The sequence below is a fragment of the Zalophus californianus genome, chromosome 4 (genome assembly GCF_009762305.2).
Source record: "Zalophus californianus isolate mZalCal1 chromosome 4, mZalCal1.pri.v2, whole genome shotgun sequence".
Taxonomy (NCBI): Eukaryota; Metazoa; Chordata; class Mammalia; order Carnivora; family Otariidae; genus Zalophus; species Zalophus californianus.
The window spans coordinates 112381439-112406704 of NC_045598.1; the positions used below are offsets into that span (position 1 = coordinate 112381439).

At 34.8% G+C, this 25266-nt stretch overlaps 1 protein-coding gene across 1 annotated transcript in view; it reads left to right on the forward strand.

The window, feature by feature from the left end:
* Window positions 1-25266, forward strand: part of SNTG1 (syntrophin gamma 1) — a 942975-nt gene that overhangs the window by 883921 nt on the left and 33788 nt on the right. Inside the window, exon 18 of the mRNA XM_027616083.2 lies at window positions 23959-24069. Coding sequence (XP_027471884.1) covers window positions 23959-24069 — 111 coding nt within the window. The remainder of the gene's footprint in view (window positions 1-23958; window positions 24070-25266) is intronic.

Sequence of the window (25266 nt, forward strand, 5' to 3'; positions counted from 1 at the left end):
TAAAAATAAAGTGGTTAGAAAAAAGTTAAAGTGTGATTTTATAAGCAAAGTGTTATAGCTATGATTGTCACCAAACTATCACATGAAAAGGTAAGAATCATACCTTGTAAATGAGAAGAAAGAAATAAAATTCATCTGAACACATTTCTGAATGCCTCAATTTAATATTTCTTTTAAGGATAGTATAATCTAAATCAATGTCAGGATCCTGTTTCATCTCTTTGTGTGGTAAAGGAGAAAATACAGATGTGGACAATCTGTATGACATGTTGAGGTATTCTTGCCTGAGTGTGCTAGGAAGGAATGAGTACTCAGGAGACCCTAAGCAAATGCTTATGATGCCATCTAGGGCATATCATTTGGCAAGAATGAGATTTTAGTCAGTACAAGCTTGACGCAGAAAAAGCCAATGGCCGTGGTGAGTGGTAATCACCATCTTCCCATTTTCTGTTACTGGAAGATTTTTTTTTTCTTTAAATTTTTTTATTGCTATGTTAATCGCCATACATTACATCATTAGTTTTTTAAAATTTTTTATTGTTATGTTAATCACCATATATTATGTCATTAGTTTCTGATGTAGTGTTCCATGATTCATTGTTTGTACATAACACCCAGTGCTCCACGCAGAACGTGCCCTGTTTAATATCCACCACCAAGCTAACCCATCCCCCCAACACCCTCCCCTCTAGAACCCTCAGTTTGGCTTTCAGAGTCCATCATCTCTCACAGTTCATCTCCCCCTCCGATTTACTCCCCTTCATTCTTCCCCTCCTGCTATCGTCTTCCTTTTTTTTTTTCTTAACATATATTGCATTATTGTTTCAGAGGTACAGATCTGTAATTCAACCGTCTTGCACAATTCACAGCACTCACCATAGCACATAACCTCCCCAATGTCTATCACCCAGCCACCCCTTCCCTCACACCCCACCCCCAATCCAACAACCCTCAGTTTGTTTCCTGAGATTGAGAATTCCTCATATCAGTGAGGTAATATGACACATGTCTTTCTCTGATCGACTTATTTCACTCAGCATAACACCCTCCAGTTCCATCCACATCGTTGCAAATGGCAAGATCTCATTCCTTTTGATGGCTGCATAATATTCCATTGTGTATATATACCACCTCTTCTTTATCCATTTATCTATCGATGGAAATCTTGGCTCTTTCCACAGTTTGGCTATTGTGGACATTCCTGCTATAAACATTGGGGGACAGGTACCCCTTCGGATCCCTACATTTCTATCTTTGTGGTAAATACCCAGTAGTACAATTGCTGGATCTTATGGTAGCTCTATTTTCAACTTTTTAAGGAAACTCCATACTGTTTTCCAGAGTGGTTGAACCAGCTTGCATTCCCACCAACAGTGTAGGAGGGCTCCCCTTTCTCCGCATCCCCGCCAACATCTGTCATTTCCTGACTTGTTAATTTTAGCCAATCTGAATGGTGTGAGTTGGTATCTCACTGAGGTTTTGATTTATTCTTCCCTGATGCCGAGCAATGTTGAGCACTTTTTCATGTGTCTGTTGTCCATTTGGATGTCTTCTTTGGAAAAATGTCTGTTCATGTCTTCTGCCCATTTCTTGATTGGATTATTTGTTCCTTGGGTGTTGAGTTTGATAAGTTCTTTATATATTTTGGATACTAGCCCTTTATCTGATATGTCATTTGCAAATATCATCTCCCATTCTGTCGGTTGTCTTTTGGTTTTGTTGACTGTTTCTTTTGATATGCAAAAGCTTTTTATCTTGATGAAATCCCAATAGTTCCTTTTTGCCCTTGCTTCCCTTGCCTTTGGCGATGTTTCTAGGAAGAAGTTGCTGCCGCTGAGGTCGAAGAGGTTGCTGCTTGTGTTCTCCTTTATGATTTTGGGTGTATTTTGGTCTCTTAGAAGAAAGTGCCTCCTATAATTTTAAAGAAAGATAGACTTATATATGTACAAAATAAGGGTTGATATAATGAAGGTATGGAATATGACTCTAAAGATGAAAATTATAAAAAAATATAAAAGGAATTGATAAGGTGCTTGAAAAAAGAATGAAGAGGATTAAAAAAAAAGAAAGATAAAAAAACGGGAGAGAATGTCATCAGGCAGGAGACTAGAACAAAGCCATACACTAGAGATTTAGGGTATATTTTGGTATGTTAGAATTCCCCTGGGAAGCCATCTGGCACTGGGCTTTTGTTTGTTGGGAGATTTAATGACTACTTCAATTTCCTTAGTGGTTATAGGTCTGTTCAGGCTTTCTATTTCTTCCTGGTTCAATTTTGGTAGTTGATACATCTCTAGGAATGCATCCATTTCTTCCAGGTTATCTAATTTGCTGGCATAGAGTTGCTCATAATATGTTCTTATAATTGTTTGTATTTCTTTGGTGTTGGTTGTGATGTCTCCTCTTCCATTCATGATTTTGTTGATTTGTGTCATTTCTCTTTTCTTTTTGATAAGTCTGGCCAGGGGTTTATGAATCTTGTGAATTCTTTCAAAGAACCAGCTCCAGGTTCATTGATCTGTTCTACTGCTCTTTTGGTTTCTATTTCATTGATTTCAGGTCTGATCTTTATTATTTCTCTTCTCCTGCTGGGATTATGCTTTGTTTGCTTTTTGTTCTCTAGCTCCTTTAGGTGTAGAGTAAGGTTGTGTATTTGAGACCTTTCTTGTTTCTTGAGAAAGGCTTGTATTGCTATATACTTTCCTCTTAGGACTGCCTTTGCTGTATCCCAAAGATTTGGAACAGTTGTGTTTTCATTTTCATTTATTTCCATGATTTTTTTTTAATTCTTCTTTAATTTCCTGGTTGACCCATTCATTCCTTAGTAGGATACTCTTTAGCCTCCATGTATTTGAGTTCTTTCTGACTTACCTCTTGTGATTGAGTTCTAGTTTCAAAGCATTGTGGTCTGAAAATATGCAGGGAATAATCCCAATCTTTTGATTCGGTTGAGACCTGATTTGTGACCTAGGATGTGATCTATTCTGGAGAATGTTCCACGGCCACTAGACAAGAATGTGTATTCTGTTGCTTTGGGATGGAATGTGCTGAATATGTTTGTGAAGTCCATTTGGCCCAGTGTGTCATTTAAAGTCTTTATTTCCTTGTTGATCTTTTGCTTAGATGATCTGTCCATTTCAGTCAGGGAGGTGTTAAGGTCTCCCACTATTATTGTATTGTTGTCAATGTGTTTCTTTGCTTTTGTTATTAATTGCCTTATATAATTGGCTGCTCCCATGTTAGGGGCATAGATATTTACAATGGTTAGATCTTCTTATTGGATAGACCCTTTAAGTAGGATATAGTGTCCTTCCTCATCTCTTTTTACAGTCTTTGGTTTAAAATCTAATTTGTCTGATGTAAGGATTGCCACCCCTGCTTTCTTTTGGTGTCCATTAGCATGGTAAATGGTTTTCCACCCCCTCACTTTCAATCTGGGGGTGTCTTTGGGTCTAAAATGAGTCTCTTGCAGACAGTATATTGATGGGTCTTGTTTTTTAATCCAATCTGATAGCCTGTGTCTTTTGATTAGGGCATTTAGCCCATTTACATTCAGGGTAACTATTGAAAGATATGAATTTAGTGCCATTGTATTGCCTGTAAGGTGACTGTTACTGTGTATTGTCTCTGTTCCTTTCTGGTCTATGCTGCTTCTATTCCCTCTCTTTGCTTACAGGACCCCTTTCAATATTTCTTGTAGGGCTGGTTTTGTGTTTGCAGTTCTCCTTAGTACTTGTTTGTCCTGGAAGCTTTTTATCTCTCCTTCTATTTTCAGTGACAGCCTAGCTGGTTATAGTATTCTTGGCTGCATATTTTTCTCGTTTAGTGTTCTGAAGACATCATGCCAGTCCTTTCTGGCCTGCCAGGTCTCTGTGGACAGGTCTGTTGTCAATCTAATGTTTCTACCATTATAGGTTACATATCTCTTCTCCCGAGCTACTTTCAAGATTTTCTCTTTGTCTCTGAGACTCATAAGTTTTACTATTAGATGTCGGGGTGTTGACCTATTTTTATTGATTTTGAGAGGGGTTCTCTGGGCCTCCTGGATTTTGATGCCTGTTTCCTTCCCCAAATTAGGGAAGTTCTCTGCTATAACTTGCTCCAATATACCTTCTGCCTCTCTCTCTCTTTCTTCCTCTTCTGGGATCCCAATTATTGTAATGTTGTTCTGTCTTATCGTATCGCTTATCTCTCGAATTCTGCCCTCGTGATCCCGTAGTTGTTTATCTCTCTTTTTCTCAGCTTCTTTATTTTCCATCATTTGGTCTTGTATATCGCTAATTCTCTCTTCTGCCTCATTTATCCTAGCAGTTAGTGCCCCCATTTTTGATTGCACCTCATTAATAGCCTTTTTGATTTCGACTTGGTTAGATTTTAGTTCTTCTATTTCTTCAGGAAGGGCTTCTCTAATAACTTCCATGCTTTTTTCAAGCCCAGCCAGTATCTTTAAAATCATGATTCTAGACTCTAGGTCTGACATCGCACAAATGTCTGTAGTGAGTATGTCCCCAGAAGACAGTACTACCTCTTGTTCTTTTTGTTGAGGTGATTTTTTTCATCTTGTCATTTTGTCCAGAGGAGAATAGATGAATTATAGAACAAAATGTTAACAGGTTAACAATGTCCCCAGAAAATATACTCTAAACAAATCAGAAAAGACCTGAACCAGGGGAAAAGAAAGGGAAAGAAAGAAAAAAGAAAGAGAAAAAAAGAAAAAGAAAAAGATAAAAACAAACAAAAACAGAACAAAACAAACAAAAACAGAATATGATCAAATTTATTCAGGCTAGTGCATAGATCAGCCACACACTAGATTTTGGGTTATTTTGGTGTGTTAGAAGAGAGTGCCTCCTAAAATTTTAAAGAAAGATAGACTTATATATGTACAAAATAAGGGTTGATATAATGAAGGGATGGAATATGACTCTAAAGATGAAAATTATAAAAAAATATAAAAGGAATTGATAAGGTGCTTGAAAAAAGAATGAAGAGGATTAAAAAAAAAGAAAGATAAAAAAACGGGAGAGAATGTCATCAGGCAGGAGACTAGAACAAAGCCATACACTAGAGATTTAGGGTATATTTTGATATGTTAGAAGAAACTGTATTTCAAAATTTTAATTATTTATATATAATTTTATATATATCCCAAAAATAAGGGTAACTACTATGAAGGGATAAAATATGACTCTAAAAGTGAAAAATTATTTTTTTTTAAAAAGGGATTGATAAGATGTTGGTTGAAAAAAGGAAAAAGAAAATTCAAAAAAAAAAAACAGTTTAGAAAAATTAACTTTGAAAGACTAATGAATCATGGTAAAAAAGCCCTGAATTTTATATGCAATATTCCCCTAGCGCTGGAGTTCTCCTGTTCTCATTGAAGGGTAAACTTGGTCTTGGCGGGCTGTTCGTGCTGATCTTCTTGGGGAGGGGCCTGTTGCCGAGGTTCCCAAATGTCTTTGCCGGAGGCGGAATTTCCCCACCCTTTTCGGTCCGGCCTAAGCAATCTGCTCGGGTTTGCTCTCGGGAGCTTTTGTTCCCTGCAAGCTCTCCATACACCTTTGGAGGAGGAGAATGAAAATGGCGGCCTCCCAATCTCCACCGGGAGGAGTCGAGAACTCAGGGCCCTGCCCCCCAGTGCGCCTCCAGAGAAAAGTAGTCAGTCACTCCCATCTCCCCAGTCTCCGGCCGCGCTCCATGCTCACCTGGCCTGTGACCAAGCATTTCTATCTCTGGCACCCAACCCCGTGTGGAGTCTCCAAACCCAACAGATCCCTGCGGTGCGCTCCCGCGCCGGTCCTAACGGGGGAGGAAGGGGAATCTCCCCGGCTCTGCCACTTGTTGGGTCCCTGCTGGAGGAGCAGTGGCCCGACTGTGCCCCGGATCATGGTTTATGGCAACCCTGAGCTGAGAGCCCACTCCTCGGCTCCGTCTCTGCAGCCAGCTTCCCCGCCCTGATACCTGGGAGCTCTGCTACACTCAGGCACCCCCGGTCTTTCTGTGACCCCGAGGGTCCTGAGACCACACTGTTCCACGAGGGTACCACCCCCAGCTTAGCCACTGGAGTGACGTCCCTCAGCGGAGCAGACTTCTACAAGTTCCAATTTTGTGCTCTGTGGCTCTATCACTTGCCAGAAGTGGCCAACGGAGGCCCCTTCCCCCGCCATCTATCCTTCCGAATATCACCTCAGATTCACTTCTCCGCACGTCCTACCTTCCAGAAAGTGGTCGCTTTTCTGTTCAGAGGCTTGTTGGTATTCTTTTCCTCAATCTCCTATTGAGTTCGTTGATATTCAGAATGGTTTGATCCCTATTCAGCTGAATTCCTGAGACCAGACGAAATCCAGGTCTCCTACTCCTCTGCCATCTTGCTCTGCCGTTGTTACTGGAAGTTCTTAACTTCAAGGCCATTTGAGAAGTGGGAGGGAAGGAAAGAGCTTGTCTGCTTATGATTAACAGAGTATTCATCACTAAAACTGTGACACTTGCACAGTAATAGGAAACTATTAATAATTATGTCAGGACAACAGACATGCATCAGAAGAGTCCTGGGCAAACCACTGAGCTGGCTTTACTCAATGGAATGAGCCCAAAAGTTATTTTTAAATACAAAAAAAAGAAGAAAAAAAAGGTAATTGTAATATATAAATTAAAACATGTTTTGTTCCAAAATTTTATTAAAACAGTTCAATAATATTGTTATTTTCTCTACTTGATATGCATGTGGAAAAAATCCTTAAAAATATATGTCCAGCAGATTCTTTAAGTGTTTGGGTTTGGGAAGGCCATAGCAGCAATACTACTGATACCCTTTAGCTGTTCACATTTTGTCTGTCTGCTTTGCATCTTGATCAGGCCCTCCAGCTTTGAAGTGACTGTGAAAGCAAACCAAAGGTCTTATGGTAAAATATAGATTCCAGGAAAGGGGAGGAGGTGTACTGAGTGCTTAACTGAGCTTCATTTAAAGCAAGTTCTGCACTGTTAGTACATCAGCAATGGGGAGAATTGCTGCCTTAATATAAAACAAACAAACAAGTATGTTTATCATTTCTTACAAGATATTTTTAAAAATAAAATAAACAATAATGAAAAAATAAGTTAGAAGACCAGATTAGAGACTTGTGGTAGGGAATAGAGTCTCTGTGACCTTAGTTTACACTAGACTGCTACAGGTTTGGAAGCAGGTCTGGGAATGTCAAGCTAGTTCTTGTTACTTGTCTCTTGTGCATGAAAGTCCTCAGGGAAAACTATTTCCCTGAATTTTCTAGACAGTACAAGACACACTAAATAGCACTGCATTTCCCATACTTCAGTTTACATCGGCAACCTAGCAGGAGGTAATACATTCTTCTGTTTCCCTTAGTGTTGCTGGGGAGATTCCATCATAGAAGTTTATTGCCATATAACAGTTCAGCTTGTTCTTTGTAATCTTCATCCTTATTAAAATGCAGCCTTTTCAGTGTTAGAAAAAGTTTTCTCACTAATATGTCACAGTATGATGTTGCAGTACTAATATAATTCCCATAGCTAAAAGTATAGATTTGTTGCCATTATATCCCTTTAATCATTCATATATGCATTAGTTACTTATATCTATTAATAGATTTCCTATATAAACAGAGACTGCAGCAGTCACATTTGTAAATAAATAGTTAATGAATACTTTCTATTGAAAGATACAGGAAGGATATATATATATATGACTATCAATCATATATATATGATATATATATATATATATCATATATATATGACTATCAATCTTGGGTACTCAAGGAAGTCTTCCTGGAAATTGAGACACCAAGGATAAGATTATTCAGACAAATATCTGTAAGTAAGGAGAACACTGAATTTGAGGTCAGACAAGATGAGAGATCAAGTTTGTGGGTAGCCAAGAGCCATATTATGAAAGGGACCTTAGTAAAGAATTGCATCTGATCCTAAGAACAGAAGAACCTTTGAAGGGTATGAGACATAGGAAGAAAATAATCAGAAATGTGTTTGGCAGCATAAACTCAGTAGAACAATGGATAACTGAGATGGAGAAAACCTGGGGAAAGCCTGGGTTCTACATTCTCAAAATTGGCCTTCCTCTGGGCATCTATCACCCGGAGACACTGTTTCAAATTGAGGGTGAAAATGATCAGTGTATGAACAGAAGTAAGAGATGTTCAATATCATGGAAGCTAAGTTATAAGAAAGGAAATGTAGAAAATGCTGGGGGGTGAAAAACTGGTCTCCTGGATTATGGTCCAGTGCATGTTTGACCTAAATCTGATTTATACTATGGAAAGGTCATTCTAGTGGAGGTATACAGATTGCATTGATTGGATGGAGGCAAGACTGAATGAAGGGCCATGAATGGAAATAATTTACGTTTCTTCTTGGTAATATAGAAGAACACCTTTCAAACTTTTCGTTTTAAACATGAAATTTTATAAAAATAAAAAAAATGAGGGAAGGTTCTTTTTATATGTATCAAACAAATAACATCTGAATTCTAATGGTTAAAATGAAGAGGAAGGCATCAGATCCCACACCTTAGACCTCTCCTACACTCCTTATGCTGCAGCCCAGGGGATAAGCCAACTTCAAGGTCTCTGTTGGCTATAATTAGAGCCCAAAGACTGTTCATCCTATGTAAATGTCAAATGCAATGGATGAGATACCATAAATCCTGACTCTTACACCTCGTGGGAAGTATAAGTATTACTCATATTACTGTTTTCCTGACAGAGTCTCTGAAACCATTGGTTCCCCAAAATTGTTACTGTCTGATAGTTTTTTTAAAAAAATGTTTTAATAGTTGGATTTGAGAAATTCTAGTATAATATACTTAAAAGGCTTCTCTACTTCAGGATATCTAAGAGCCAGTACTAACACACAGCACATTAAAAATATTTTTGAAATCATGATTGGTTAACAGATCTATGCAGATAATAAATTATTAAGTGAAAAAGATAACATGTTTAAGAGTTAGCTCTGTCATGTTAGAAGCTACTATAATGATTTATGTTTTCTTCTTGTACTCATTACTAACTTTAATTGATTATAGTTTGGAAACATTATCTGGAGGAAATTTATAAAACTCATGCATGTGCATGATGACCTACATTTTAGGAACTTATATTTGTGCCATAAAATACAATGTCACCCTAACTGAAATAACTTCTTTCTTGGTTTTGAAATGTTCTGTATAAAATTAGAGTACTTTCTCTTCCCAAAGAATTGTGCTTCAGAATTAAATTCATTGTTAATATATTGATTCCTGAAGTATCTTAATCTGTGTAATCCATTTACACCTTTAAGTAGACACTGATTTGTACAGTGTTTCTAGGTAAAATTTGAAAGGAAGTTGAAATGACCTCTATTTATACTTTTCATTTTCAAGAGTCTTTGATCTATATTGGATAAGTTGAAGGTCACTAATTTTAAGGAGTTTTGAGCTACTGTTTCTCCTAAAGATATATGGTTTTCATGTATGCACACATATTTCATTATATGTTTGACTTTTTCTAAAAAGCACTTATATAATTATAACATAACTATAATATGAATTCCATAGGTCAAACCTCTCAAAATAGAATTAAACCTTTATTTTTTTCATTTATGCTATTTTTTCTATAATATTTTAACTTTTTCATATCAAAGGTAGATATTAAAAGCCCAAAAGGAAAGCTTGAAATTATTAAAAATGAATGTTTTCTTGAAATATCTCCTACATAAGTAGAAATCTTAAATATACATACACTATTATATAGTGAAAACACATATTCATATAAACCTTAGCATTTTTCCTTTTAGCAATATTTTTCAATCATTTTGCTTCTCGCCCCCAAATATGGACAAAAACATCAAATTCTATATTATGGAATTTTTACATTCTTCTTCAGATAAATTATTTTTTTTTTTTGCTTTTAGGAGAATGAAGAACATTGCATTTATTGCAAAACAAACTCAGACATTTAGGGAACAATCCATTAGGTAATTTTTTTTAACCCTCAAGCATTTCAAAGATAGCCCTAAAGTAAATGTTCAAAAGAAAGGTATTAACCCAACTTTTCATGCCAGTATATTAGCCAGATGCAACAAAATAATAAAATCCTGGATTTTTTCATTCATTTCTTGGAATATAAAGACATTATAAAGTAATGAGGAAACTAACACATACTTTACTGCCTGTATTTATAATTCAAAGTATATAAAGAACAAAAGCAGGTAAGAGTAAAAATTATTTGGCTAGTATGCTTTATATACTTCTTACTTTTTCCATTTTGTATCTTTTTTCCCCTCTTCCTCACCCTTTTAAAATTTAAAATTTTAATTCCTTTCTGGGGCTTCTGATATGTTTTATTTTTTCTGGATTATTTTTTTTCATTATTAAAAATATCTGCCTTAAAACTTTTCTCACTGTATCTTAGATTGTCTTTCCTTCAATCATCAGTTTTGGTTTTTATGAAATTTTTTGCTAATATAATGTATTAACCTCTACAACTATCACATAATAAGTGGAATAATAATAGCTGTGTGTCTATCTTGCAGTATTTTTCTAAAATTAAATAAGATAGCTTTTTGAAAAATAAAAACATAGTATATTGTCAAATACAGATTCTGAAGTCCTTAAGTATTATTTCCGACCAGCCCATCTTTCAGTGGGTTTTGTCTCCACCACAGATCATTTCTTTTCATCTAATCTCAGGAATTCATCATGTTTTCCCCTTTCTATTTCAAATTCCCCAGAACTTGGGCACCTGGGTGGCTCAGTCGTTAAGCATCTGCCTTCGGCTCAGGTCATGATCCCAGGGTCCTGGGATCAAGTCCCACATTGGGCTCCCTGCTCCGCAGGAAACCTGTTTCTCCTTCTCCCACTCCCTCTGCTTGTGTTCCTGCTCTTGCTATCTCTCTCTCTGTCAAATAAATAAAATCTTAAAAAAAAAAACAAATTCCCCAGAACTCATCAAATAGCTGCCTTTTATCCTTAACACCTGCAGGACCTTTGCAAATCACATAGCTGTTGTACCCTACTTTCCTCACCTCTAAAATAGATATGCAAATGACATCTTTTTCATGGAATTATTGTAAAATTTAAATAAAATGTATATGGAGAATGTTGCACAGTGAGTGGAACAAGGTGTGCCTTTATAAGAGATGGGTACTTATATTTCTCTCACACGGCTGGGTAGTTCTGCCCACTGCAGGGCAACAGCACCAACAATGTCTTGCTACTGTGCTGCCATTCTCAAAATGTCACAATGGCACTGTGTTTTCTAGAATTTTGGATCAATCAATCAACATATATGTCTGCCACATTCCAGTTCTTGTGAATCTGTGCTTTCATGAAGGTCTTTGTTTTCATGGCGCCCAGTGGAGAAAACAGACATTAAGCAAGTTATCATAAGTTTAATGGTTCTCAGCAAAGGGAGTTCAGGGTAGCATGGAAGCATATAAGGTAGGTTAAGGGCCCATGGGTGGTACTTGGAGGCAGATGGAGCGGCATGTGTGAACACTCTGATATATGAGATGACTGACAGGTCATCTGTGGCAGAAACAGGAGAATGAGAGGGGAGCAGTAGTCAAAAGTAGTTTAGTTTCCCAACTGATGTCTTTTACAATTGAGTCAAAAGCAAACTATAGGAATTAAGATAAAAAACTTAATACAATTTTTATAAAAAGTAAACTATCAATTTCTAGAAATACAAATTTCTTTGAAATTTGGGTTTTTTTATTATGTTCAGGGAGAAAAAGAATAAATGATTGATTCATACCAATAATGTTCATAATTAAATTTTAGAAATCAAATTAGTTAATGTGAAGAATGGTGCTGCCTCAAAAATAAAGATATGCAGATTCTTATGTATTTATTTATAATATTTATATATTAATTTAGCAGTTCTTTAATAACGTGCTTCATCTCTATCAGTGGAAAAGTTTGCAGACAACCAGGAGATGAAACAGTAAAGGCTTATTACATTGCACAGACACATTGTCTTGGATATACCCTCTCAGGAAACTCCTTTCTTCTTTTCTCTCTAGAATTATTACTACCCATTGAGCTGGTAACTAACTGTGTATGCATATGTTAAAAAGAAATAACTAGAAAAGAGTTCATTTATTTTTTTTTAAGATTTTATTTATTTATTTGAGAGAGAGAGAGAGAATGAGATAGAAAGCACAAGAGGGAAGAGGGTCAGAGGGAGAAGCAGACTCCCTGCTGAGCAGGGAGCCCGATGTGGGACTCGATCCTGGGACTCCAGGATCATGACCCGAGCTGAAGGCAGTCGCTTAACCAACTGAGCCACCCAGGCGCCCCGAAAAGAGTTCATTTGTATAGAGGATTGGTAATATGAACTAAAAGTATGGCTGAATTCTGTCACATTGCCAGGAAAATAAATGCAACAACAATAAACAAAACTAAAACAAAACCCTAAGGATCTGAGAAATTTATACGAATAAAACCAAATTTTGTTGCCTATTCTTATTATGCACATGACATGTAAGGTTTCTCAAAATAAAATTAGTATGTTAATAATAACAAATAGCCATACTATGTTCAGTAGTATGTGGAAACATGTTAGTGAATCTTTTCTTACATATATTTTGATTATTCTTTTGAAAAATTTTATGTAGGTATGATTAAAAAAGCATTTTGTGTACATCAACTTAATAGACTGATGACTTCAGGCTATTACAAAATAACTCACAAAATCTGAGTTTTAAAATACTTTTTCTGGGTTTTCAATTTTTTTAGTTCTGTTATTCCAAATAAATTCTTAAAGTGAAAGTAGGTATACTCCTCTTTGAATATTCCATATATGAGATGGAAATAGATATACATAGATCCCTATATGCAGAGTCAATTTGAAGGGAATAAATTTAAATGAAATATGTCTGATATATAACTCTGAGCTTGACTGGGCTATTCCAGCCAGCCTTTAATTTAGGCAGCTGGCCTGATGATAATGAATTTCTGTTCTATTAACTAAAGCTCAGATATGCGTCTTGATCTCTAAGGCTGCATGGTAAAAACATCTCAACACAGTGTGTCCAACACTGAGTTTGTTGTCCATTTTGGTCTGATTCCTTTTCATTCCTATCTTAGTCATCAAAAGAAGTTTGAATTGTCTTCTATACTCCTGTCTCTTCCTCAACAACTCCTCCTAAATAAATCTTCAAGGTGTTTGCTAACTAACTTGGGTAATCCCTTCCCATTTGGGTTTTTGCATTACCATCAAAACAGTCCTTTTGGTTTATTTGTTGAACACACTATTTTTATGCATTAACTATGCCATGACCACAGATCATGAGGAATACAAAAATGAATAGAGTCCCTCCTTTCAAGAAGTCTACAGTTTAATGAAAAAGACAGATCTGGAACTGGGTACTTTCAGATACTGTGGCAAGAAGCCAAAGCATTATAAAGACATAAAATTGCACCCCTCTCTGGTCCATCTTCCACACCATTGCTAGATTAATGATACTTCTAAAATGTAAATTCAGACAAGTCTTCAGTTTTTCTTGTTAAATTACTTTGGTGGCTTCCTACTGCCTTTAAGACAATATTTACTATCATATATAGAAGCCTCTTAATGTTCTTGTTTCTGCCTGCAATTTAGCATCATCTCCTGGGGCATTTGGTGATTCAGGGATGTTCCACGCTTTTAGACATAATATTCTCACAATTTACTTTCAGCCTTGAGTGCTAATCTTCATCCAGAAAGCCTTCTTTCACCCATCTAATTTAGATGTCCCTTCTTTGAGTGCAGATAATTGTAAGCATACCCCAGCATAGCACTTATCAAAATGTATTACAATTAAGTCTGGTGGAGATATTAACTCTAATCTCTGATCCAAACTCAAGCACAGTTCAAAGACACAGAATTAATTCAATGACTAGTAATGAATATATTGATGAATATGATACCACCTAAGGAAATAAGTGAAAGCCATAAGCTTTCATCTAATTCTGTGATCTTTTGATATTGCTATTTTTATCCCTCTATCATCACTGTTCAAACTGACAAAATTTTAAAATTAGTATAGAGTGGAAGTAAAAATGCAAATTAGGCCCAAAGACATATTTAATTAGGATAAATTTTACATGAATGAAGAACAAATGAGAAATATAAAGATGTGTAAAGAAAAATAGTTCTAAAAAGAGTTTCTTTTGGTTTTCCACCAAATATGATTCCTAGCCCACCCACAAAAAAAAGAAGAAAAAAGAGCCACTTCTAGAACACTAAAATTTGTTGTCAATTAATTTCAGGATGTGGGAGGGTGGTTGGAAGGAACGCAAGAGGTGATATGTATACTTGGGCTTCTTGCCAAAGTTGAAGGATGATGCCAAATGGAAATAAGGCTGAGTGGAAAGTTTGATTTACTGCTTAACTAGAAGACCCATCAAGGTAATTTGAAAGGAAAAGAAGAATGTATTTGTAGTTATTGCTGGGCAAACATGAGTTAAATCCCAAGTACCAGGTGTTTGGTGTTATAGGAAGAGTGAAAATGGCTTCAAAGCATTTTTTTTGTTGTTGTAATTATTAACATGATCTATGTAATAAGTTGTAATACATATAGATTATTCTTTCCGGTGTTTTTGCCCCCTGTGTGGTAAAATATCCTATGTCTATTTCTCGTAAGTTAGATGACATTATGCTTATATTACCTTCTTATGTAGAGGTTGTTTCCATTTTTTTTCAAGAGGAATTTTTCTGTGGGGCATGAAAAATTGAGACTTGCAAATAGTGAATGAAGAAAACTGAGAAAGTTTGTTTTTGAGATTTTGTCTCTTTTTGTTCAATATGTCAGTTTTTCATTATCATTTGCCTATCTTCATTTTCCTTTTGTATGTAATTAATGACTTATACCTTTGAATAGTCTGCACCTAAGACATTCTTGATGCTATACAAACTTGATGCTATACTAACCCAAGTCGTTTAGTTATATCCAGCTTTGAATCTTGTTTTTTGAGGGATTACAGACATGTAAAATGTTCTCTAGATCACTAAGATTCCTAAACTTTAAGCCAATTCTAGCAATGGGTCTTAAACAAATGCAAGTTTATGGAAAGCTTTTGACTTGGGGGGGGCTTAAAAGGGCAACATATTATAAAGAAGAAACAATGACTCAAAACACACTAGGTTTGGGAAAAATCAGTAAATTACTTTCCTGGGTTTAGTGTCTTATACTAAATGGGACTCTGGATCTTTCCTTTACTTTAAGAAAGGAGTCAAGCATTTACAATGAAAGTTCATTTATAACTGATCATGCTCAGTAAATGGGTTTGTGATTTTTTTTTAATTAAGTAAAGAATTATAGCAAATCGAAGATGCAGCTTGGGAGAAAAGCAAAAATATGAACCATGGAGAATGATGTACTTAGATTTGATTCCCACTTACTAGCTGTGAGATATTATGAATGTGTGTGCTGTTTCTTTAATTGTATTATCTGGAAAATAGAAATACTCTGGCTATTGTATCACTCTTGCAGGCATGAAAAGGCCTACCTAGAACAATGCTATGTTCATTGTAATAAGACGTCCGTTGAAGGACAACAACAGACACACAGAATGCTTCCCAGGCACTAAACAAAGTATTTTTAAATTACTTATTACCTGTACATTTGTTCACCCATCAAATGACTTAGTGCTATGTGCCTCATTATCTTCATATGAGATATTCTGCTTGATAATAGTTCAGCATTTCACCTTCAATCATCTTTTGTAGGCACATTTTATAAGGATTACATTCTGGTTTAAGAATGATGACCTTAAGTTTTAAATCCCAAATGACATTGAACCAGAGGTTTTTTAGCATTTATGTTTGCCTCTGTTGTTTTAAGTAAAATGTGTTAATTATAAAAAGTAGGACAGAGGCAAATGATTCCTTTACACACTGTACTTGACTATGTTCAACCTCCTTTTTCTCCAGGAACAAGTAGAAGTAGTCATCCATGGAAAGACTTGGGCAGGTGAAAATCTAGTCTACTCTGTGATTATTTATAATGAAGTCTTTAGATCAAATTCCACACTTTAAAAATGTTCAGAAATGTCTTTATATATTACTAATAGTTTTTTTGTTTTGTTTTGTTTTGTTTCTTTTTCTTACTCATTTTGTACTTGATTTCCATCAAGTTCAACAAATTAAGCTTACTACTGGTGGCAAGAATTTTCCAACCCCAAACAGGGCCCTTTGGTTAAAGTTATCTAGAGAAGACAGAGACCATGGGCTAGCCACATCCAGAGATATTATTGCCTGTTGGTTGTTAAAGTGTTGCCTGCTTGAAAGTTTGGATATTCCAGTTTTTTAATAAAGTTCTCATTTTAGTATGTTTTCCCCACCTTTCTAATAACATGATAACCACATAATAGGGAGGAGAAGGAAGATTTTTTCTTCTTTAATATTTATTCTGTTTTGATGCATGTATTTCACAAAAGTTAGGTTCATTGTGTCAACTGTATACCAGCTACTCTGTTAAGGGCGAGGGATGCACTGATGAGCTAATCAGACCAACTACTTGTAGACTTGAAGCTTTCTTTGCATTGTAGAGAGAACAGAATGATCACAGACTACAGTTTTGTCTGGGAAGGAAATAAACAAGGTATAGAGAAACAGAAGACCTCAAAAAGGCCTTTTAATAGTTTGAAGAGGAAAGGCTTTTTGAGGCATTGCTATTTCTAGTGAGACTTAGATGATGAGAATGGACCAGCTATGAAATGAGTTGAGGGAAGAACTTCAATCATACAATACACAAGACCTATATCAGATGGCTGTCTAGAAACCCCACAGAATTCCCACTTATCCTCTTTTTCCTGCACATCTTTCATGTATATACCATCTAGAATTCCCTGCTTCCCACTGACCCCTCTGACAAATTTCCTGACAGTTCTATTCTTCTTGGATACCAGGAGACAAGTTGCAGCATGCATTCTGGTACACCAACTGGCTCATGCACATGGAAATAATGAATACTTCTCTCCTCACCTCATGACACCTGACGAAACAGCTGTCTTTAGCACTCCTGGTCCAACTGCACTTAACTTTATCAGCAAGGACCTTGCATGTTCCTTTTGTGCTGACCAGGAAAATATTCTGGTGTGATATTCCCATCTCAGCCAGTATTTCAATATAAAGGGACTCTGGAAAGGAGGATGGTGCAAAGATAAGCTTGGTTTTCTCTGTTGAGTGTGGACCTATGGACAGGGCTGCATCACATCCTAAGGGAGCAGGGTCGGATGCAAGCATTAAGCAGCATGACAAAAAATATTTCCATTTAAAAGGGTTTATATAAATGAATAAATTATGAATAAATGTCTCTGAAATATGCAAATATGTCTTTGCACTCACAATCAATAATTTTCCCTGTCCCTCCTAGTTCTACGTTATTCTACTATTCATTACCCTTTTTGCTCTGAATTTAGGGGCATTACATGCTAAAACTTTATGCAGAAAAAGGAAGAAACACAAGGAAGTCGTAGGAGTAGATGGCGAGGGAGGATGTTTTCCAGACATAACCTAGAACAAGGAGTCTATACAGTATATCATTCATAGCAATGAGAAATCGTTATGACATTTACTGGGACATGTGTTCTCAAAATGCAATGTATTTTATTATTTTTTTATTTTTTTTTAAAGATTTTATTTATTTATTTGACAGAGAGAGACACAGCGAGAGAGGGAACACAAGCAGGGGGAGTGGGTGAGGGAGAAGCAGGCTCCCCGCGGAGCAGGGAGCCCGATGTGGGGCTCGATCCCAGGACCCTGGGATCATGACCTGAGCCGAAGGCAGTCGCTTAACCGACTGAGCCACCCAGGCGCCTCTGCAATGTATTTTATGACTTATGTTTAAGATCAAATAAATTTTTAATTTTAAAACTAAATATAAATTTTTTTTCATAGAAGACTATAGACAGGTCCAGAAAGCAGTCTGTCTTCTGCGCGTTCTCACTTCTACTTCTTTATTCTCCCAGAATCATCACTATTATTGCTACTTGTGTTCAGGGGCCTTCTCACATCAGATTTGACATATTCTACTGTTCTATTGGAAGAACTCTACTAAACTAATTTTAACTAATAGGAGAAAGCCCCTTACTATTTTCAAAGCAATTTTCATCACCATCTCATCCATTTTCATAGTAACACTTTAAAGTAGGATAGTTAAGTATCACTACTTTTAATTTACAAAAGAATGTATTCAGGGTCTAATTAATTAAGAATCTTTCAATCTTGCTCAAGGTCATGTGGCTTATAAGTAAGGTCTAAAGTTTGGGTTACATTTCAATACTTATGGTTCTAAGATCAGAATTTATTTTTGTTTCAGTACATTGCCAAAAAAAATGCATTACCTTTCCTGAAATAAATGCATTATAATAGGGAAAAAGATCTTAATATCTTACTGGTAATGGAAATTAGGTCAGTATATGGGGAAGAGGGCACCAAAAATAGGTGATCAGGGAGGAGGGATTTCTGATCTTTATAATCCTCCTCATCTCATTCCATGTTGGCAACTAGTGATTATACCACTCTGTGCGGTATGCATATGTGTGTGTGTGGCATATATATGTTTATATATACATATATCAGAATAAAAAATGGAGACAAAAATTTCATATACTTTTTAAGTTTTATTGTGGCATCATGTAAGCTCACTTTTCCAAAAAATTTCTGCATGTATTTTATAGAGAACTTATTACTGCATCTTGGCTTACTTTCTATCCTGATTGGAAAGCTCTTGAGGCAAAGAACACCTGTTTCTGTACTCTTCACTATCACCGTATTCCTAAGAACATCAAAGTCTGTTAAATAACTACAAACAATCCAATTCTCCATACATATCTCAACAACACCGATCCCTTTTCAGTCCACTTCAGAGCCGGCTACAAGGAACCTACCACTGTATTCACTAGCAATATATAAATAACATGTTATAAAATACAGTGGTGTCTACTCATCTTTTTCATCATTAATATTCTTAACATAGTTCCCATGATGTTTATCAGAATCTTAAAAACAAAATATTGGCATAAGAAATAGGATTGCTGAAGAGTTCTTGAATTAAGTCCTTTTTTAGACCTGTGAAACTTTTACTGGTAATATTTTCAGATTCAGATTCCTCCAAATTGGCCTTAATGAATTTCTGTGAGAATTACCAATTCACACAGCTTATCAAGCCTGTTCTAACTCTCCCTAGTATACTGTGTTAACTTTTGTTTGTTTTAATACTTGCAAACATTTATTGAATACTATTTTCCAGATACCATTATAAGTGTGTTAAGTGCATGCTTTGTTTTGCTACTGATTTGCCTTTTTTGTTGTTGTCAAAGTGTAGTTGACATACAATATTATATTAGTTTTAGGTGTACAACATAGTGATTCAACATTCATATATGTGAAGGAGTGATCACCATGATAAATCTAGCTACCATCTGTCACCAAAATTGTTATGATATTAACTTTGTATCATTACCTCTTAACTGACAAATATTTCAGTCAATCATTATTAGATTCATCAACTACATTATTCATCTTTGGAGTTTCCCACTCACAGCCAAGGATTCATTCTGCATCTTCCCAAAAGTTTCCAAACCTCCTTCATATGTCTCTAATATGCCTTCTTTAGCAGAGTAAGTTTGTTGTTACTCTTTATTTAAAATAATGAGCTTTTAAAGTTTGTTTTACACATTGAAAAGTCATCCTAGTTGAAATAGTAAATTCCTGTTTTACACTATAATGACTACATATGAAATATTATTTCAAAATTTTAATTATAATTTGAGAATGTGAGAGCCTTTAGTTTTACAGCTTAGCAAGCTAAACATAAAATTTCTTATTCAAAACCACAGAGTAAGTAAATGTCAGTACCTGAGCTACATAACATGCTATATTTTGCAGACATTTTTCCTCCAGCCTTTTACAAGCTCCTTAGTTTTAACATGGTTATCTCATCTAATTTCATGTCCTTATGTTCTTCCTTACCATTATAATATTCGCATTTTTCTATGTAAATATATGATTCTCATGAGCATTATTTTAAGCAAAATGTTCAGAATTTCCATTTTTGATATTTACTAATAATGTATTTAACACTTTCTTTTTTTTCATATATTCCTTAGTTAATATTTAGAAATGGAATTTCTGGATCAAATAATATGAATATTTTTAAGGCTTAAAATATGTATGAAAATTATTATCCTAAAGAATTCATACTATTGCTAGCAATTTTATGCAAACATTTGTTTCAACACAAACTTGCTAGCTTTAGTTATTATAATTTTCAGTGATCTTTACTAAACGTTTGGCAAAGCTAAGTCATTTTATTATTATACTCTTTATTTCTAGTGAAATTGAACATGCTCTTATATTTATTAAAAATACTAATTGTTTTTCTACTTTTTTCAGTGACTTCTCTATAATATTATTTGCCTTTTTATTTATTTTGTGTTTAGAATTTTCCTTACACTATACCATATATCCTATATGCCACTAAGTTTATTGCTTTTCATTTTGGTAAATATACATTACTTGTACATATGAGTATATAATTTTTTGTTACTCTTAAGTCTAGAATTCCCTCTTTTCAAAGTTATTCAATATTCATTTACATTATGTAGTTTTCCTATAATTTGGCTTATTTAAATTATTTCATTTTTTAAAACATGAGGAATTAAAATTCCTTAGGAAGTTGTGAGTTAAAAGTTTAACTTGTATTCTTTTTTCCAGAAAGTTAATTGTCCCAGGTAATTTTATTGTTAGAAGATTCTATATAATAATAGATTTAAAGAAACATTTAAGACAATTTATAATATTGGATATAGCTTCTTTATAAATTGTATAGTCTCGTAGTAAGAATGAAAACAAAAGCATTTACTTGTTCAGAAATTAATGTCTTCGGGATGGTGACAATATCTTTTTTATCTAAATCTAGCAAAATGCTTAAGATATAGTAGCCATTTCAAAAATGTTTGGTGAATAAGTAGATAAAGAGACAGGAACATTCTGTATAAATGCATTATGTGTCATTATTACTGATAATTTTCTCATTCTTATTTTTAAGGAATTTATGATTTTGTCATTTCATTATTTCATTATAACTTTTAAAGTGTGAACTTTTTAATTAGCATTTGCTTTGAGTGGATTTTGGAGATACATTGCTTCTAGAATGATTTTTTTAAAGTTTTGTTTCTAATGTGTTAAAATAATATAAAATTTCCCATTTTAGCCATTTTTAAGTGTATGATTTTGTGGCATTAACTGATTCACACTGTTTCCCAAAACCTGTCATCATCCCAGACAGAAACTCTGTTATCATTAAGCAATAACTGCCATTTTCTCTTCACTACTGATTAAAAAAACATGATACAACTATATGCTGTCTGCAAGAGGCTAACTTTAGATCTAAAGACCCAAGTGGGTTAAAATAAAAACGATGTGAGAAGATATTCCATACAAATAGTAACCAGAAGAGAACCCGTGGCTAAACCAATATACGAATAGATTTTATGTCCAGGCAACTGGATGGCTCAGTCAGTTAAGTGTCTGACTCTTAATTTTGGCTCAGGTCATGATCTCAGGGTCATAATCATAGGGTTGTGAGATGGAGTCCCGCATCAGGCTACACTCTCACTGGGGAGTCTGCTTCTCTCTTTCTGCCCCTCCCCCTACTGGATCTGTCTCTCTGTCTCTCTCTCTCTCAAATAAATGTCTTTAAAAAAAGAATAGATTTTATATTACTGTTACAGGAGACAAAGAAGAGTATTATATATTGTTAAAAGGATTAATTCAAAAAGAAAATTTAACAATTATAAACTTATAAGCATCAGGGCCCCAAAATATATTAAACATTGAGATAATTGGAGTGTTATGACTTTGTTTAAATTAACATTTGTTAGGTAAAGCACAGGGTGGCGGATGATGAGCCACAGTTCCACAACAGACCACAAGAGTAATTGAAATACAGGAGTTTATTACTCACAGGTCCTGGAGGAAGGACATGAAATGCCTTGAGGAGCCACATGGGGTTGTCAAAGCGCAGTACAGACAGTGAGACAGGACCTGGGGTGCATGCCTTTTTAAGGGTCCTTGAGTGGAGTGCTTGGGGGGTTCCTGAGCTAAGCTGGGCTGTAAAATCCATACTCAAAGAGCAAGGTTTTGATAAGCTGCATGGGATTCTTATCTAAGTGGTGCCAAGGCATACAGACCCTGAGACACAAGAGATTCTATTGATCAGAAGGGCTGTTGGGGAGTCCTTTCAGGAACTTACATGTTTGTGACTCTGTGACTGCTATCTAGTGCATCCACTTGCACAAGGGGCTTATGTCGGTTTAAGGTCCTACAGGCCACTTGGCCAAACTAAATGGATGCTGAGGCAGCAAAGCAGTGGCTTTGCTAAACTCTGGATCCAAATGCAAGGAGAAATAGACAATTCTATAATAATAGTTGGAAGTTTTGATACTCCACTTTCAATAATGGAATGAATAATCAGACAGAAGACCAATAAAGAAATACAGAACCTGAACAAAACTATAACTAACTATATCTAACAGACATACATAGAATACTCCACCCAACCAGAACAGAATATGCATTTTTTTCAAGTGCACATGGAACATTCTCCATAAATAGACCATATATAAGAATACAAAGCAAGTAGTAATAAATTTTAAAAGGTTGAAAACATGCAAAATATTATTAAATACTTTAGTAAATAACAATAATAAAAATAATTCATATGTAAAACCATGCTTTTTTTTCACATAGCTTTATATTTAAATGAATTATTGAATCATGTTAAGACCACCTGATGAAGTTTGATAAACACACCATACTCCACAATAATAACATATCTTAAAAGGAAACCTCTCAGAAATACACCTGGGTTATTGTAAAAAATGATAGGGTCTTATCTCACTTCTAAAAATCTTTAGCCCATCCAGTTATGAGAAATACATCAGACAAATTCCAGTAGGGGGCATTCTGCACAATACTTAACCAGTATTCCTCAAATTGTCAAGGACAGTCTGACAAGGATCTGAGAAACTGTAACAGACAAGTAGAGCTGAAGGCACAACGAATAAATGTAATGTGCTATCCTGGGTAGAGTCCTGTACCAGAAAAAGACATTAGGTTAAAACAAGAAAAACTATATAAACAATGGACTCTAGTTAATAATAATGTGCCAGTATTGGTTCATTAATTGTAACAATGTACCATATTATGTGAGATATTAAAATAGAGTAAGCTGTGTGATAAGAATTCTCTGTACCAGGTTCTTAATTGTTTTCACTATATATTCAAACAGTAAATGCATGGTCATGTTGTAACTAACGTTTGGTTCTTTCATAGATTTTATACTATCTAAACTTGCCCCTGCAATATTGAAAGATGGCTTTTAGTCAAATAATCCTATTGACTGAGATATTATAGATTGATGGGCTAGTTCTGTAAAATACTTACTCTAGTTCAGTCTCGTGAGGATACCATATAAATTATTTTGTCATAATTATTTACTAAGGCTGATCTTTTATCTTGACAAAGCTACAGATTATTAGTTTGAGCTTTAAGAGAAAGTACTACAGAATATCTATAGAATTATCAATTCAAAATCACCTTACCACTTCTATTAATAGAAAAAAGAAACAAGTGTTTTTGCTTATTCAGTAACATAGACATATGCTTTAAGTGAGCTTATTTTTATTTCATAGTAATATAAAGCAAGATACTCAAATTGATTTCTTTGCATATATTTTTTGAAATAATTATTTCATGGATACTAAAGTTATTTCTGGAAACTAAAAGATATATTGAATATTAAGTTATAGCCTTTGATAAATATCTTTTAATTTACTTTTTAATTCTGGGATATAGTACTAATTTAATATGATTAGATTTTACCACTTAAAAGAGGACTATTTCTTGGTTTGAATGTAGATATTAATTGAATATGTTTCTTTTTTTCCCCCTTTAGGCTATACTTTGGAGGTATAAGTTTTCTCAGCTTAAGGGTTCTTCAGATGATGGCAAGAGCAAAATCAAATTTTTGTTTCAGAATCCAGATACTAAGCAGATTGAAGCTAAGGTAAATCCAAATTCATCACATAAACCATCGTCATATAAACCAACTACATTAATGTCATTAAGATGCAAAGGGGAGAATATTTTGGAGAACGAAAAGAGCAAAAACACACATTATCTGTTTACTTTGGTATAGCCCTCATGGCCAAAAGAACAAAATCATTTTGAGATTTTAGTGGCAAAATTTCTGAAAGACATAACTCAAAATAAGTTAGACAGAGCTAATCGCATTTCTTAGTTTTGATTTCTTATGAACTTCATTTGTGTCACACTAAGGTAATATTCTGGGAACCAAAACAGTCGTGGCTTCACATTTTAAATAATAATTTAAAATAAAGTAAAAATTCTGACTGTATTTTACCATTATGTATTCCCTCTTTGAATAGGAATACAAATTCCTGAAGAAAAATATTCTTTAAATCAATTCATGTTTTCCTCATGTTATTATGTATTAATAAAATGAATAAATGAATGATTTTTTGCTTTGCTTATGAAAATTTTCAGTATTCTGAAATATATTAACTGTGTTGTTTTAAACTCATCAGAAAGATTCACTACCTTTATTTTTATTAATACATATGTTTTACGTATTCAAAATTTAAATTATTTTAATTACTCTACAATGAAATTCACAATAATAATGTTTGGGGAAGAAATTATAAATATATTATTCCAGTGTGGATGAAAGGATAAATAACAAACACCAAAGTGAAAAATTAATCATATGGAAATGCAAACCCATATACAATTTTTTAACTATGGATTAAAATTAGCATAATTTTCTTACATTCCTGTACCTATGAAATCAGGTGGGGAGGTCAGTCTGAGAGTCAAAACATTCCAAGGAGTGACCCTCTCTGACATGCTAGTACACATCTCCTGCTTTATATCCACATCAGATCCTCTCATTCTTTAACAAGATGACTTCTTTCTTACTTTATATATCTGCTCATGCTTGTCCCTTAACTTTTCTCCATGGCTTTTTGTTTGAATTTCTCTGTGGATATCCCATTTCTGTCTTATGTTTATCTTTGGAGTTGCCTAATTACTCTGCCTAGTCTGTAGGTTGTTTAAAGAGAGAACTGTGGATATAGTCTTTTTCTGCTGGCTCTTTTCCTGCTGCATTTCTCTAAAGCATTGGTGTTACACATGTCCTTACCTTATATTTGTCTCTTGTCAGTTTAGACAAGCACCATCATAA